The sequence below is a fragment of the Arachis ipaensis genome, chromosome B1 (genome assembly GCF_059453495.1).
Source record: "Arachis ipaensis isolate K30076 ecotype BB chromosome B1, ASM5945349v1, whole genome shotgun sequence".
Taxonomy (NCBI): Eukaryota; Viridiplantae; Streptophyta; class Magnoliopsida; order Fabales; family Fabaceae; genus Arachis; species Arachis ipaensis.
The window spans coordinates 21,936,273-21,954,818 of record NC_142436.1 but is presented as its reverse complement, the minus strand read 5'-3'; the positions used below and the strand labels follow the sequence as shown (position 1 = coordinate 21,954,818).

The following is an 18,546-nucleotide window of genomic DNA, read 5'->3' as shown; positions in this document are numbered from 1 at the left end:
ATGGCCCTCTGTCCCCATGGCAATAAATACCCGCAACATCTTACCGTCCATTCTCTCTCCGTTCTCACTTGGAGAAGAAATGTGGCAAAATCATCATCATCATCTTCCTCTTCACTCTGTAAAAAAACCATGAGCAACCATCGCCACAAAACTCTTCCTCTTTCTCTCACTTCACGGTGGTTGAAAAACGTCCTTGCATTCCTTCTCCTCGTTACCGTTAACCAATGTTATGCCCTCACTAGAGACGGCGTCCTCTTACTCTCTTTCAAGTACGCCGTTCTAAACGACCCTCTCTCCGTTCTTGCCACCTGGAACTACAGCGACGCCACTCCATGTTCTTGGAACGGCGTTACGTGCTCCACCGTTTCCGGTAACGGTTTCCAGAACAGAGTAACGGCTTTGTCACTTCCCAATTCTCAGCTTGTGGGTTCAATCTCTTCCGATCTAGGCTCCATAGAGCACCTTCAAATTCTTGACCTCTCCAACAACTCACTCAATGGCTCCATCCCCGCTTCGCTATTCCAAGCCTCCGAGCTTCGGTCGCTGAACCTCTCTAATAACCTCATTAACGGTGTGCTTCCAGGTTCGGTGGTGCAGCTTCGGAATCTCCGGTTTCTCAACCTATCAGACAATTACTTGGCGGGAAAAATCCCTGATAATTTGTCAAACATGCAGAACCTAACCGTGTGTTCTTTGAAAAGCAATTACTTCACTGGCTTTCTCCCCAGCGGGTTAAGTTCCGTGCAGTTTCTGGATATTTCGAGTAACCTGCTGAACGGGACTCTGCCACCAGGATTTGGTGGTGACCAAGTTCATTACTTGAACATCTCATACAACAGGTTTACCGGAAGTATACCGGTTCAGTTTGCGGAGAAAATCCCGCGAAACGCAACTGTTGACTTGTCGTTTAACAATCTCACTGGCGAGATTCCGGACTCACCTGTTCTTTTGAGTCAGAAAACGACGTCGTTTTCAGGGAACCCTGATCTGTGTGGGGAACCTACGAAAAATCCGTGTCCAATTCCTTCTTCACCGTCGTCGGAGCCGAGAGCTTCCTCTCCTACTTCTCCGCCGGCGATAGCTGCGATTCCGAAGACGTTCGGTGATTCTCATCCGCTGGCGCCAGCCGGCGACGGTTCAAGTTCAAGTAACGAGAAACAGAGCGGTGGTCTAAGGAGAGGAACGATTATAGGAATCGCGGTGGGTGACGTCGTCGGCATTGGCATCTTAGCTATGATTTTCATCTACGTTTATCGGTTGAAGAAGAAGAGAGAAGTGGAGAGTGCGATCAAGGACGAAGCTTCTTTTGCGAGGAGCGAAACGTCGTCGTCTTCGGAGTCGAGAGGGTTCACAAGGTGGTCCTGCTTACGGAAGAGAGTAGAGGAGGAAAAAGAATCAGATAGCACGTGCTCTTCAGACAGCGACGTGGAAGCAGCACGTGACGGATACAACTACAACCAACACCAGAATGGTCGTCAGGAGAATTCGAAGCAGCACGAAGGGTCAGGGCAGCAGAACAAGACGGGGACTTTGGTGACTGTTGATGGCGATAAGGAGCTTGAAGTTGAGACGCTTCTCAAGGCTTCAGCGTACATATTGGGCGCCACTGGTTCAAGCATAATGTACAAGGCGGTGCTTCAAGATGGAACTTCCTTGGCGGTTCGTAGAATCGGTGAGAATGGCGTTGAGAGGTTCAAGGACTTTGAGAACCAGGTTCGGGTCATAGCTAAATTGGTTCACCCAAATTTGGTTCGTATTCGTGGGTTCTATTGGGGACACGAGGAGAAGCTCATCATTTATGACTTCGTTCCAAATGGTAGCCTCGCTAATGTTCGTTACAGTAAGTACTTCCATTCTTCATTCTTCACTCTCCATTTCTTCAAGCTTCACTTACTCCTGTGTATTTTAGTATTATAACGTGTACTTTGGCTAAAATGCGCCCTGATTCCACATAATGACGTTGACGGTGGAGTAGGTGCAACTGAACCCTTTTACTTTAATGCATAAATAGTCAACCCTGTCGTCGAGAAAGTAGTGCTACTGCTAATAACGATCGTTCTATGGCTTTCTTGACAGCGATGCGCGCAGCCCATAATTGGAAACAATTTAATATGCGCATTGTTTCTTTGCTCTTGTCAGCCTTCTTTCAAAATCTCAAGTTTAACTGAATATGTTATTAGTAATATCAATATGAATATCGCTGGTTTTAGTGTCTCTGCTCTGCACCAAAACAATCTTGCTTATTTCTGGAATTCTTGTGTTTAAATAGCCAGTAATTCTTTAAAAAAAGTAACTAAGGCACCGACTTTGGTCAGTGATTGTGGGTTGTGGCACCACGCTGTAAAGTAACTTACTTTGTTTGCTTGTAATGTCAGGGAAAGTGGGCTCCTCTCCAAGCCATTTACCATGGGAACTTCGTCTCAAGATAGCGAAAGGGGTAGCACGTGGGCTAGCTTACCTCCACGAGAAGAAGCACGTGCATGCGAATCTGAAGCCCAGCAATATTCTATTGGGCAGCGACATGGAGCCCAAGATTGGAGACTTTGGGCTCGAAAGGATTGTGACGGGTGATACTAGCTACAAAGCTGGAGGATCGGCACGTATTTTTGGGAGCAAGAGATCCACGGCATCACGTGACAGCTTTCAAGACATAACACTTGGGCCTAGCCCAAGTCCAAGCCCAAGTTCGATTAGTGGTGTATCTCCTTACCATGCTCCTGAGTCGCTCAGGAACCTTAAGCCTAATCCAAAGTGGGACGTGTACTCTTTTGGGGTCATGTTTCTTGAACTCTTATCAGGGAAGATTGTTGTCTTGGATGATATGGGCCAAGGGACTGGGCTTTTAGCTGAGGACAAGAATCGGGCTTTGCGGATGGCTGATGCGGCTATAAGACCTGAGATGGAGGGTAAGGAAGAGGCTTTGTTGGCTAGCTTCAAGTTGGGTTACAGTTGCGTGTCTAGTGTTCCGCAAAAAAGGCCACCAATGAAAGAGGTGTTACAAGTTCTTGAAAAGATACCATCGTCATCAACTTCTTCTTCCTCATTTTTTTACAGCCACTAAACCAGGATTTGCCACACTGGATTTGTAGAAAAAGATAAAAATTGTAGTTATGATTGACTAAAATAGGTTTTTGTGTTTTGTATTTGATGTGCGTTGTAATTGTTCCAAAGTCCATTGACTAATATATCTCTGTTGCTTGCACTAATTCATTTTCTAATTTTTCCAGGAGCAAGCAAAATCTCTCTTGTTCCCTTTTTCTTTGCTATCAAAACATTTTATTATTATGATTATTATTATTCTTATTAGAAAAAGAAAAAAAAATATACATCAAAGATCACATGGTGAATAAAATTTTTCATCAATAATTTAAAGGTCATTTTTAGCCAACCATATCATAAATAAAGGGTTAGTAACCCTTTATAACATGTAAATGGTTATTAGTATAGAAGTTCTATAAAGGTTGCTAACGTAAGAAGGAAAATGCAAGAGAGATTAACAAAAAGATTAGAATTAAACTAACTCTCTGGAATCTAAGCTTCACTCTCTATATATACAACTAGAATTAGACTTATATAACATAACTGATGTTGCCAAATTAGTTACAACAGTCTAATTGATTCTTGACAGAATCTTAAACTGCACCATTGTCTTCTGTCTTTATATCCCCCTCAAGCTCAAGTTAGACCTCGGGACAACTCTGAGCTTGGGCTTAAGCTTTTCAATGGTTGCGGTTGATAAAGGCTTCGTTAAAATATGAGTAATTTGTTCTATCCTCGGTATATGCACTACTTGTAGCTTCTTACTCTGAATTTTCTCCCTCACAAACTGAATATCTAGATGGAAATGCTTCGTTTTATCATGTAAGACATGATCAGCAGTTAACAAAACTGTACTTAAGTTGTCACAATACATAATTGGAGTAGTATGAAGCTTGATGTTTAATTATTAAAGTAGATTCTGAACCCATGTGATCTCTGCCTCACAAGCTGCCAAGCTTCGGAACTCAGCGGTAAAAATACAAGGATTAGAAGCATCTGAATGTGAACTAGATGCTGCAACATTAGAAAAGTTGTATATACCTCCATTTTTAAATCCCTGCAATAAAATTTGGTTAGTAGTTTCACATTTAACAAGACATACATGTGCATAAAATTGAAAATATACTTGGTTATCTTGTGCAAATTTAGAAACACTAACCAAGTTCTTTACTATTTCTGGTGATTGTATGAAATTATGTAAAGAAAAATATCTTTTAAAGTCGAGAATATAAGAAAGAATTGCTAATTCTTGAAATCTTTAAACCTGTTCTGTTTCCAATCTGAACTTAGTAAGGGCCTGAGTATTCAGATGATGACAAGAATGATGAGGAGTCTGGGATCACATAATGTGAAGCACCAGTATCAGGGTACTAGTTTGGACCTGTCACGGTTGATGGAGTAACCATGAATGCTGTAGGATGGTAAAATGTTGATGTAGGGGGTGGAGGTGTGCTACTAGAGTTGCTATTTATTGACGGAGTAGAATTGGTGACTGAATTTTGAAATTGAGATTGTTGTAATCCTTGAAATGTAATCAGATGCTGATAAACCAAGTTTTTTAATTGTCTTGATTTGTGCCTTAAGTTGTTTGACTCGATATTTTGTGATTCAACAAAATAAGCTTCTATTTTGCTCCAGATTTCATGGCTGTACTTGATTCCAACCATTTTATTCTTGAAGTCTGTTTCCGTAGAGACAAGAAACCAGGATTATAGATTATAATCATCTTGCAACCATTGTTTATATTAAGCAGATTCTTGGCCAAGAAGTTGGTCTTAAGCACTAGCAAATTTTGAAGGAACATATTCTTGATGAGATGATCCTCCAACTGTATATTTCATTCACTTCTAAAAGTGTACATAAACAACAACACTAAATTGTTTACGAATAGCATAAAATTGGATTTGTCTTAGCCAAATCCAACTCTAAATATTATTTGAATCTATTTTTGAGATTTTTATCCGATGTTAAATTTGATAAAATTTTATTATTTTTGGGCTAAAATAAAATCGGACCTAGACTAAGTAAAAACCGGGTCTAAATGAAATATTGAACTTTATATATTATGTTATGCTTGTATGACAATATAGGAAAATAGAAAAAAAAAGTGAATAGTTTTAACATTAGTTCATCACAGTTGAAAAACTAAACATATCTAATAAAGATCTACCTTGTCACAAAAAATGTATTAAATATCAAAATCAAATGATCAAAGAACAAATTACATGCATAAAAGTACCATATATTATTCTCATAAACAATATACATAAATGTATCAAAAAAAAAAAAGAATAGAATAAAAGATATAAAAAATAAATTACAAAAATCGAAAGAGAAACCTACATGAGAAAAAATAAATTGCAAAATTTTGGTTTAAATAGTATAGTATTTTACCCACGCTGTGTGGACCTTTTGATGCAACGTGGCATAAATTAGTTAACTAGGGTTGGTATACAGTTGAAACTAATTAGATGGTTACTTTAGCATGTTTTCGGATGGTTGGTTTCTTTTATACGGTATGATGTTTGGTTTTACTAAGATTTTCGCTTGTTTGACTGAAGTGTGGTTTGACGATTTTCTGTTTTTTCTTCTATTTAACCAACTAAGCTTGGTATCTGGGTTACATATAAGATTCTCTGAGCTATAGTAAATGTATATATGCTAATCAAGGCGAGCTACGTATTGCGAAAGTCAATAATTTATGAATGAGTTCTCTTTTTTCGTTGATGAAAATTCGATATAACCTTGTTGCCTTGATATTAGATGTATGATTTCATCTATATTTAATAATTTGATGTACGGATGATGAGATAAAGTACAAGTCCGATGGTTAGTTTGTCTATCAATTGGAATGTTGATTTTCATAAGGGTGATTGCAATTTTAATTTTAGTATATTGACAGCTTGGTTTTATAAGGTGATGTGTGATGGATGTCTTTTTTGTAAGTAAGCAAGTGTATATATGGTCAACAAAGTGGGTTTTAGTCTTAGATATTCAGTGCTGAGGTTAACTGAGACAGAAGGTTACGTTAATTTCTTTTGGGGTGGTTGTTTTTCACTGTAGACATTGTGGTTTAGGACTAACATGTTGTTGCGTTGTGTGAATCTAGTTTATCTTGCTGATTGTTGTGTTTATAATTGGTTGATTCGGTATTTTGGACCACTTAAATTCCTTCTCAAGACATGCCTTCTCTTCATGGTTCTTATAATAATTTTTATTAGTGGAATGATTACAAAGTTTATTTGTCATGTTATTAAAATTTTTTTTACATGGGTATAAATTGCAAAGAAGCTTGCATTGGATTGCAGAGGACCAATTGCGTGATTAGCTATTCACCGCATTCCAACCATCCATAATCCTACCATTGTTATGTGTACTGAATTGCTAGATTCGTCATGTGCATGCTTCGCAAGTCTTTTTAATATAAATTGGGTTTGATTAGAGTCATTTAAATTGAATGCATCGGTGATATTTTGTTCAATGATTTAGTTGTTACCTAAACAATAAGAATGTTCATTTTAGCATTTATATGAACGGTTATTGTAGTTCAATAAAGAGATGTTTGTTTGAATTATACCAATGGTTTTCGGCTTGAATTCCTATGTGGCTTACCCATGAAGAGGACCATGACACAACGAATTGAAGAATTATCCAAGAAAAAGATGGACAAAAGAAGAAGAAAATAAGTTGAATAAAAATGAAAATAGTACAACCCTCTTTGATATTGTTTATTTGTTGACTAGTTAGAGTTTAGTTATAAGACATTATGATGTTTTTTTAGTCACAAATGTCTAGATATTCCTGTTTTTTTTAACTTGTGTCTTAATCGAATAAACATCTAGTTAAAAATAAAAATAATCATCCGTATACCTAGTGAATTGAACATCCAGTGTATCTTAATTAAAAATTATGATTTAGAATTAACCATTTTACTAGTGATTAATGATTATGTACTGCAGTTAGCCAACAATAGCAAGATAACTATTTTGTGACAAAACTAACTCTTTTTGTTTAATGCATTTTATTATTCTATTATTTCTTTGGATTCTAATAGGTAAAAATTAATTACTTAACCTTTCATTTTTTTATTATTGTTACTTTTCATGCATTGATGATACAAATATATTATACTATAAAGAATTGCAATAATCTAAATGATGTAAATGCATGAACCACATACATAGATGTAGGTTAATTTAGAAAAACATTAAAATCAATGGTGAGTTCACTCTTATCTAATTTTTGTCACAATTTAATTTACACCATTATCTATAAAATTTATATATATTGAGAAGGATAAAATTTTCTAGTAACTCTTTCTAATGACTAAAAGATCAATTTAATTTTAATACATTGTCAGCGTAAATTAGTTTTATGCATGTATCTAATTATTGTTACTACTATTTCACTTTGATTGCATGAATAATCATCTAAAAAGATAGGTGTGATTGGTCGATTGGATAAAACATTTTACACAATCAGTGCATGAAAATTAAATTCCTTAAAGATATAAAAAAATTTTGCTTTTTATGTATTCACATAAGGTACATAATACTTAATTAATACATACAATCAAACACCCACTTGAAAATGAAAATAACCATTTGCATACCTATTAAACTAAACATCCAGCATAATTTAATTGTATCTACTTGAATCTAATACTAATAACCAAACATCCATGTAACAACGAAAATAACCATCCGTATACCTAGTAAAATGAACATCCAACATAATTTAATTGTATTTATTTGAATCTAATACTAACAACCAAACATCCAATGAACAATGAAAATAACCATCCGTATACCTTGTAAAATGAACATCTAACATAATTTAATTGTATTTACTTGAATCCAATCCAAACAACTAAACACTTAATGAAATTAACCATCCACAAATTTAGTAAAATGAACATCCAGCATAACTTAATTTAGTCTACTTGAATCCGATACAAAAAACTAAACATCACTTAGTTTATGAATCCTAATCTTACTTACGAAACCGACTTTATTTATATAGTTCGCATAAAAATCCTGTGCCAGTTGCAAACATCAAACCGCAATCCAACTCTTGGTATTTCGTCTTCACGGAGGCCACTGTAATTCGGTAAATATGTATCAATTCACAACAAACATTACTCAATATCACATATGAATATTACTGGATTGTAAAATCTACTTATTGTTAAATCAACGATAAGTTAAAATTTGAACCTCATGCCTCAGTTCCATCACATCCAACATAATTTATTTGTATTTACTTGAATCCAATCCAAACAACTAAACACTTAATAATGAAATTAACCATCCATTTGTCATTTCTTTAGTCAAAAATTTTTTATCAGATACCTTCACAACTATGGATCCAGTTTTCATATTGATGCCATCTCTTCGGAACTTGTCCTCAGCAAAAGAAGTTATTGTTTTGTCAAACCTAAAAATGAGCAAAATCACACATCACCTTTGACGAAAGTTTTATGGTCAGATTAGGTATTTAACAATTAATACAACTACTTCATAACTTTTATGAGCATTGCCTACTTTACATGAAAGAAATCTACCATTATTAAGAAACAAAAACCATTATCATTGTCTATCTCTTTAAATAACTATCTTAAATCCTTGTAGTTGTGTTATACTTTCAAGATTTTTACTATATAACACACAAGATTGTAAGCAGAATGTTAAATATATTTCCAATTGTTCCTTTTTAAACACTTCGGCTTGTCAACTTTTCAACCCAATGATTTCACATCCTACTCAACACTAGTAGCTGATTTCTTTGGGTCTAACATGTGCAGACACTACAACACCTATTGAACCATGTCATTATGTTACTAAATCACATAAGTTATTACCAAATTTTAAACAAACAAAACCACCACCCACATGTATAAAAATCCATAATTTAGTCAAATACTTCGGATGCCTACTCATAAAATGCAAATTGGATGGTAAGGCATCGTTCATCAATTTTCTAATAATGGAAGCAAAGGAATAACGAGAGTTAGATGCTCACATGCTGAAAATATGTTCCCCTTTCAACAGATGCGACGCAGGGGAGCAGAGGGCGATCTTCTTCATCGTCGGGAACGCGATGCAGGGATCAGAGGCGTTGCGGCTGCGCTGCTTGCGGTGCAGTGGCACGACTTTCGAGTGCCGTTTTGGCCTTGGATTTCTTCGTCGTGAGTGGGAGACTCGCGGTGGTGTTGGGGGTGGCTCTGTGCATGGAGAAAGCCGCGGATGTCTTGCCTCGTGGGTGGGGGAGTCATGGCGGAAAAGAAGTCGCGGTGGGCTGCATGCTGCGCCGATCAATTTCATGTGGGAAAAAAATTTCAGGGGACGGCGGGATGCTCGAAGATTATCGTAAAGGGGGGCGGCGTCGGTTGCGGATGCACGGCGATGGTTGGCGTCCAGCGGGTGGGAGGGTCCAGCGAGAGGAAGATAAGATGAGAGGCTAGTTGCAGAGCCTTAATTCACCAATGTGAAAATCTAATTTTTTTAAATTTGAAAATTGAAAATTATTAGCAATTAATTAGTCATGCCACTAATTAAATTTATGATTAATTTACTTTTTTAATCTCATTGTACACATTGTATACTATATACATTGGCTTCTCATACTTTCTCTTAATAAAAAATAATTATTAAATAATAATAAAAAAATGAGATGTAAAAAAAGGCAGTAACCCTAATCCTAATTACCCCATGGCCTATAGGATGTTGTTGCCATTCTCATACTTTTCATTTTCTACTCTCTAAGATTCTATCACTTTAAGTTTGCCAATCGCCACTGCGAAGTCGCCAACCGCGGCGTTCCACGCCATCGTCATATTTTTGGTGCCACTGGCTTTGTTGTAGCTGCTTCGGTATCATTTTCCATTTCTTCCCCTGCATTCGCTACTCGAATGCTCGCGAGACCACGACTCACATATGCGATTCTGAACTTTTATTTTACAGCATCACTAGATAGACCAGGCTCCAGTTCTCTAATCTCCACTCTTCAATTTATTCAATTTCTTGGTTAATTGGTTATTCTACAATAAATTCTCTAATTTTTTTTTCTACGATTGGATTGCTAAATTATTTTGTATTTTGTATTGTGCTTTTAGATTTTTGTGGGATTGTGAATTGTATTGCTATGCAGCATGTATATGGTTTCATTCAACTATGATAATACACGAAAAACAAATATTTTGGACAGAATTTGACTTCAAACAACCTCCAGGTCTCTTATATGTTCTCCTCTCCAAAATTGTGGTACTAATAACATGAAAACACAAATAAAAGGATAAAATTTTAATATAAGTTTTGAGTGAAGTTAGTGTCCTAAATCTTTTTCATAGAGTTGTTAGCTATTATGTAATGGTGTGTTCAATATATAACGTGGTAGATGTTTGGAGTCTTTGTTAAAAATATCTTCTGCCATAATTTTTATTGGTTTTTTTTTTGTGACTAAATAGAAAAAAAAGAGACAATAATTTTTATTGGTTTGTGAATTGTATTTCGATGAGAATATTATATTTATTAATCAATTAATTTATATTTATATTTTATAATTTAAATTACTATAGATTTATATTTTATTATTTAAATTACTATTTTAGTATTTTAAATTATTATTTAGACAATTTGAAGACTAATTATGTTTTATAATAACAAAATATAATTATAAAAATTATTGTTATATTATATACTTTGTCCTATGGTCAAAATTTTTAAGATCCGCCATTGTTGTACACTAGTATTTGAATTTAAATGCACTAAGGAATGGATGTGGCTTGCTCTAATTTATATTTTTTGTTTTCTTATTCAACTGAGTTGGACTAGGTGACCCAAACACTGATCCTAACTTGGTTGAGTAATTTAATTGGATAAAATTATTAGATTTTCAATTCAACTGAGTTCAAATGAAAGCGAGCCAAGTTTGACCCAAACTAACAAGGTTTGGGTCAAGTCTTCATGGTAGACCGAGAAACAAATATCTACATCTATTTTTTAATGCACTTTAATTATTCCAAACTATTGTATTCAATAAATTCTTCACATCTTCATCATTCTTTTTAGCAGAATAAGTTATGCCTTATTTTTACATATGTTTTCTATGAAAGTTTTTTTCAATTCTTTCTTGTACACCCAAGATTTATAATAATAGCTTCAGTTTTATTAGTTTATATAAAATACTCACAAATCACATCTACAATAGTTTCTTTGTATTGATAAAATTTAGTAGTGAAAATTTCAAAAATGAAAGAAACAAAAATTAATATCATGGATAGAAAGAATAGAAGTTAGCATAGAAAAGCAACAATGTATCTCCCATAAAAGATCTCAAAAGAATCATCTTCCATAATTTCACTCAGTGGCAAACTTGAGTATTAGTGTAATAAGACCGTGTAAACACTTGTCCTTATTGTAATCATCATCATCTACTACTACTATTACCACCACCACCACCACCACCACTACCACCACTACTACTACTACTTAGAGATGAACCACTATAAGCACAGACACAGATTTTGATACGAGTTCAAGAGAGCATTTTTCTCATTCTAGAATCAAAGGACATAATGTATCGTATATATAGGCAGAACACTTTACTTTTGTATCGTATACTTTACTCTTTCGAAAACCTATTGTTCACTCCAATACTAGTTCTCTGTATTTTCAATTCTTCTTATTTATTTTTCTTGCTGTTGGTTCTTTCTTGTTTTATATTTTTTTAGTGTTCATATAAGAATCTTTACATGGACGGCAAGTCAAAACATTATATTTATAGATTCAAGAAAATTTTCTATCATTAGTGATTTATATTTCACCAGATTATTATCTCATATGGTTTTTTTAAGATAAATGTGGTTGATAATATATACTAGTTTAAAAAAAGTATGTTTTCGTTAGCCTTGTGTGCTAGTAACATTCCTCTTTCATATTAAGAATTTGAATACATTGAGATAATTCTCAAAGTATTTTCAAATTATCAAAAGGAATTATGTTGTAATACTTTAAAAGGATTTGACATACAAGATGACAAATAAAGTTATATTTCTTTAACTCTAATAGAGACAAGTATGGTCTCATTAAACGTCGCAAAAGTATATAAATACTAATTAATTTTAAACTCAAAGTCTTATAACTTTGATTTAATTACTTTTGGTAAAAAATAACTTTATGAAAATAAAACTATAAATAAACATAATAAATTACAAATAATTCATTATTTAATTTCTAAAAATTTGAGATTTTACATTCTAACCTACTTACAAAAATTTTTATCCTCAAAAATTGATATAAGATGAAAGAGATTCATATTAACTTTATTTTCGAACACATTAGAGAAAAAGCAAAAAGTTTTGGCATATATAATTTTAAATACCAAAAAAACATATGACATGAATACAATGGAGAAGGTGTGATGCGAAGTATAAACTACAAGATAGGCTCGATACAAATCTAACCTATTAGAATCTAAAACTTAACAAGTAGGTTCAACACTCGGTCAGAATCCTTTTAGCGAAGCATAGTCGTCTTACCTCCTCCTTACATCCAAAATTAGAATTTTCTAAAATATTACTTTCACCAATCTCGTCTTCTAATCAATCACCCAGCTCATTGTTACCCAAGCTCACCTTTCCACATGCTTTGTGTAATCCCAAACCCAATACTTCATTAATCTCGTGACCATCTGATAACTCGACTCCACCTTCTGCGTCCACAATTTGTGTCCTAAAGAGCTAGTGTATCACCAATTGTATCTAAGGATTGCACGTGATATCAAACAAGCTCAAGTTTAATCAAAAGGACATAAAACCCAAGAGAAAAATAGCAAATATCGCAGATAGTGTTTGCAAGATTTTGGAAGAGTGCTTAAAATCGTAACTAAACAAGGATATACATAAACAATGAGATGTGCTAGGAAGTGGGTCAAGTCATATCTTAAGGAGGAAATCTAAATCAAGAAACTTTGATAAGAACAATAAAGCATAACAAATCAAAATAGTTTCAGCTGATTCAAGGTCATACGAGTTCATAAACGAAGGCAATTCAACTCAATAGCAAGTTTTCAAAGATTCAATCTCACATTAAAGAGTACAAGATTCATGAAGAGAAGTATAATAACAAAGACAAATATTCCAAAAATTCAAATAGTAGTTTACAAATAAGATCAAGTAAGGATACATGAGAACAAAGGAATAGGATTGGAAAATAATCAAATCATTTTTCAAGAAAGGAATCTGAAACAAGAAACTTCAATACAAACTATGAAAGAAAAGATATATCAACTCATAAAGATCCAAGCAAAGATTAAGATTCAAAATCAAGCTAACTTTGAAAAGAAACTTCTAACGTTCTCAAACCCCATAATTCGCATTATCTATTATTTCAATTTCGTCTATGGTAACCCATTAGTGTTTTCAAATACACATACCAACAGTATTAGGTTGGCCAGACCAAATACCATGAAATGTACATAGTAGACTAACAGAGTTAATCAATAAGCAGTCATGTACATAAAACTCTAATTCTTGTTATCTGGATAGGACCTACTATATGATAGATACTTAGAGTATGCAATGAAGCATAGTCAGTCCATTCCCCAAGCTCTACAGGAAAGACTGCTCTGATACTATAATGTAACACCTTCACCACCAGAATGTCATGCTTTCGACTGCGCCACTCTGATAACAAGGATATTACGATGACTTCTATATATAACTATATTAAGTAGGAGCCTTTACCTGAAATCCTTATTGACTTTTCTTTGAAAAACTGAAAATATTTTTTTTATACGTACATGTATACATACAAATTCTCACAATACTTTTACATTTACAAGAATAATATATACAAGTAATATACAAACATATAATATAAAATCACAACTCCTATCCCTCTTTACAAAATATAAATAATGATAAAAAAAAGTGAGAAAAAATATCTAAGATAAGACAACAAATAAAGCACTACCAAATACTCAGGAAACTCTTCATAGGCTTCCTTGTAAACCCTGGGTAGTTAGTAAATAATTAGTTAATAAATTAACTATTATTCAAAGAAATTAAGAAATTAAATTTGATAAGTTAGAAGGATAAAAATAATTAAAATATGATTTTCGATGTTAATTTTAAAGGTTTTGGCCCAAAATTGGGCCAACGGACTAAATCGAGCAAACGAGCACAAGTTGTAAGACCCAGAACTTTTCAAGAATCTTATTATGAGTTGATTTCAAATTTATTTATTATTAGAGATTTTACTTTTAGAAATTATTTCATTGAAAATAATTAAATTAAGTTTTGATAATTAAAACGAAGATTTTACTTAATTTCATAATTATTGAGTTATTTTCTATGGACTAAATAATTAATATTTTAAAATATTAATACTGCTATTTTAAAAAATAAAAAAATTAATTATATTATCTTTAATTATTAAATTTTAGCATTTTATTGAAAATAATTTGTGAAATTGATGAACAAATAGTATTTTATACATTATTATTATTGGATTAAAATTTACTTCTAATTACTATATTATCCCTATTTTTATTTAAAATTACAAAACTACCCCCTAAACATAATTTTACCTAAACCCTAATTCCTAAATTGGAAAAACCCTAACCCTGAAACCTTAACCCAGTTACCCGTTTCCCCTCCTTCAGCAAACAAACAACATACACCTATGCTTGCAGCTTCAGTTGAAACAGAAGGAGAGGAAGAGATGCGAGCCAGCACCGTGGGCCTCGCCGTCGCCGCCGAGCTGCTCGCCGCTCGTCGCTATCGCGAGGAGGAGGTGTCGGCGTCCCGTGGAGCCGCGTCGCCGTCGTCACCGCGAGGAGTGTAACACCTCGATCAGCCTAAGCCTTACTTCGAGTCGTAAAGTAAAAGTTAATCAGAGGTTACAACAGTTCTAAGCTTATACATATAATATATAGAAGAATAATATAATATCTAGAAGCCCGATGAAAGATATAGCTCAAAAACAGGATTTCAAAAGCGCAAGCGTACTAGCGAAGCTACTATCTTAAGGCATAAGAAACAGAAGTGATATGAACAAGGTAACAATATCATAGTATAATATCATAAGAAACTAGCTTTGACTCGCGGAGTTTAAGCCGACTAGCCATATACAAGTATATAGAACCACATAGATACCTGACAGTTTTTAAAAAAAAAGCTTATACAAGTTGTTCTCTCAAATACAAGCCTCTAGGCTAACCAAAATACAAATGTGAGAGACATAAAAACAAAATAAACCAAAAGACTCCAACGGAAATCAAGATCCTTCGCTCCTGTCACCATCCAAAATAACTCACCGAAGTGGGTTGCGACCTGCATCTGAAAAACACAACAAAGATATGGTATGAGAACCGGAGGTTCTCAGTATGGTAACAGTGCCCAATGATGTAGGATATAAGACCCCGGGACGCCAAAGGCAATCCTAAGCTCCATATCCATCACAAGATTCAAGCTTAAAGCATTCTAAAACAGATAAGTATAATATAAACTTTATCATAAGTAAACCGGGTGATCTATCTTAAGGGATTTTCTATTCTAACCAAACACCGCTGTCCCACAGCCTTCACCAACCTATCCTCCATGCGATCCCATCACCACCGCCTTCCGAACCTCCTCAATCCCAGTAGAAAACACATGTAATATACAATGCAAGTAAAACACAAGTAGAAGCATATAAGGCAAATAATTCAGATAGCAAGTAAGCATGTTATTCAATTAGGCAAGCCATTACAAGTAAACAAAGCATATCAACAGATAGAAAATGCATATGATGAATGCCTGCCCTACTGGCTGTGATATCACATTGTCGGTTCAACTGCCAACCCGACACATCTCCATGGAGACGTCCCCCTTCGGATTTCTCATATGGGAACCTCCGAGATATAGTGCCCAGATCACTGTCCAGGTACCGGTGCCTGCTCGCCTATAGGTTCGAAGGGATGCGAGCGGGATACTCTTGCCACAGACCTCACATCTCAACGCAAGCGGGACGAACCACCGCCCTTACGCCGCCGCTGCTACCTCGACAAGCAGGATCCAACCCTGTCCCTGCCGGGCGCATAGCGTCTTATATTCTCAGTAAAAACAATATTTCAGTGGTTTTCAGAAAACATTTTCAGTATACATGGATCCATCGTCTCAATCCGAGTCCTCGACTCATCTCAACCACTGTCCATTCATAACTCATTTTTCAATGTCAAAAGTTCATCATTCCTTATCTCATATATCAATCATCCTCTCCCAATCGTCAAATCATTCTCAGCACGCCATAAACCTAGGCCTCTATTTTCTAAGTTATCATAAAACCATGTATTAGGACTCTTAAGTTATATCCCATGCCCTAATACTCAAAACTAGGCCCAAAAGTCTTAAAATGGTGTTAAAGGAACTTGCAACCTTGTTGGGAAGGTAGAATAGTTGAAAAATAAAATTTTGAAAAGCAGGACGTGTGCGGCCGCACAAGGGTCTGTGCGTGCGCACACTCCTGAGAGTTTTTAAAATGCGTGCGTACGCACAGGGGTATGCGTACGCACAGGTGTCAATTTTATAAGGATCTGTGCACTCGCACAACCTGTGCCAGCGGCCCCAACAGACTGACCTTCTTGACGTGTGCGTCCGCACAGACCTGTGCATCCGCACAGGTTGAAGTTTTTCCATAGATGTGTGCGCGCACAAGCTGTGCTGGCGCTGTGAACAGAACGCACTTTCCTGCCTGTGCGTGCGCACAGATGTGTGCGTCCGCACAGGTCAAAATATTTGTTGGTTGTGCGTTCGCACGAGAGTGTGCGCCCGCACACATCAAAAATCATGAAATTCTTGAACTTTGCAGAATTTCAGATTTTTAACACCAACTTTGAAGGATCATAACTTCCTCTACAAAATTCCAATGTTCACAAATTTTATATCGATTTAAAGAGTTTTCAAAGATCTTTAATTATAAACAAATTTCAATCAGTTTCGAAAATCGAGGCAAAAGTTATGATCGAGCAAAGTTCACCAAAAACTCCATTTTACCAAAAGTTCACAATTTACCAAGTTACTTATTTTCACAACTCAACCCAACCAATACCAAATAGAACCATTCCAAAACTCTATTCTCATTAATACCTACACTTCATGACATTTTGCACCATTCTTTCCACATTTTCCTTCACATATTATTCTCAACCTCAATATCACATATATCACATATTCACCAATCAACATTATGTCACTATCAATTTTTCTTATCAACTCAACCATGATTCATATTAATAATCAACAATATTCATTCATCCAATCCATCATATCTCAACTTCATCATTCAATCAGAACAACAACAACATCAACTTATTATACATTATCAACCCAAATAATCATCAACAACATATAAATTTCCAACCCTATCCTATAGGTCACTAGCCTAAGTGTCCATGAATATTATATACTATATAGAGGAAACCAAAACTATACCTTGGCTGATTTTCCTTTATGCACCAAAACTCAATTTGATCACCAAATAGCTTTTAACAAATTTCCAAGCTTTCACTTCCACTCCAATAAGCACAATTAAGTTCCAAGAGCTCCCAAAGCCACAATAATCAAACTATATACATATAAATTAGCTCAAATCAAACTAGGGTTCTAATTACACATAAATTCACAAGAGGTTAGTGGTTCTTACCTCTTCCCACAGATTTACTAGCAAGAATTCAAGGCTAAGCAAGGATTAGAGCAAACCTATACACCAAGAATCACAAAAACTCATTTAGGCACAAACCATAAGTACCCGAAACTTTCAAGAGAGAAACTGGGAAGATTTCGTGATTACCTTGAGGGTTTCTTAGATGGGTTTTGTAGAGCTCTTCACAAGAAACGCGTAGCCGCTGACAGCACACAAATCGGAGCTCTCTAGCTCAAGATATGAGCTTTGGAAGAAGATGATGAATAGTAACCAAAAGGGTTTCTCTCTTCTTCTCTTTTCAGCATGTATGAGTGTGTTTGTTTAGTGTTGTGGCTGGTTTGGTTCATTTAATGAGCCTTTTATATGTTGGACTTGGGCCCAACTTGAGCTCGGTCCAACCCGTTAGTGTTTTTAACCCGTTTGGCCCAACTTTGGGCCAAACCTTTAAAATTAACACCCGATTTTCCATTTCTAACATTTTTCTAAGGTTTTTGTCGGTTTTCACTTTTTCTCATGCGGTACCGGGCAGACTTGAACCAGTTCAACTGCCGATTCACGGTTTTTTACGTTTTTCGCAGAAAGCACATTTTTTGGCTCAGAAAGACCTACTGAGTCCGAAAATCACCTCTAAATCCTCAAATTCTCACTCTAACTTTTCGGAATCTGATTTGGACAATTAATCACTTAATTAACCGGTTCATTAGTTGCGGTTTTTACAAGGAGCGCCGTCACCACGCTACTGCTGCGGCCTAATCGCGTCGCCGTCAACCCGTGAAGCTGTTGCCAGATTGTTGCGCGTGAGGAGCCCGTGCCGTTGTCGCCA

At 35.3% G+C, this 18,546-nt stretch overlaps 1 protein-coding gene across 1 annotated transcript; it reads left to right on the top strand.

Moving 5' to 3' along the window:
- Nucleotides 1-3,265, top strand: LOC107627194 (putative LRR receptor-like serine/threonine-protein kinase At4g37250). Its single transcript, XM_016330049.3, has 2 exons — nt 1-1,840; nt 2,376-3,265. Exons 1-2 carry the CDS (start codon nt 1-3, stop codon nt 3,059-3,061), a joined length of 2,526 nt encoding a protein of 841 aa, XP_016185535.3. The 3' UTR covers nt 3,062-3,265.
- Nucleotides 3,266-18,546: the final 15,281 nt, after the last annotated feature.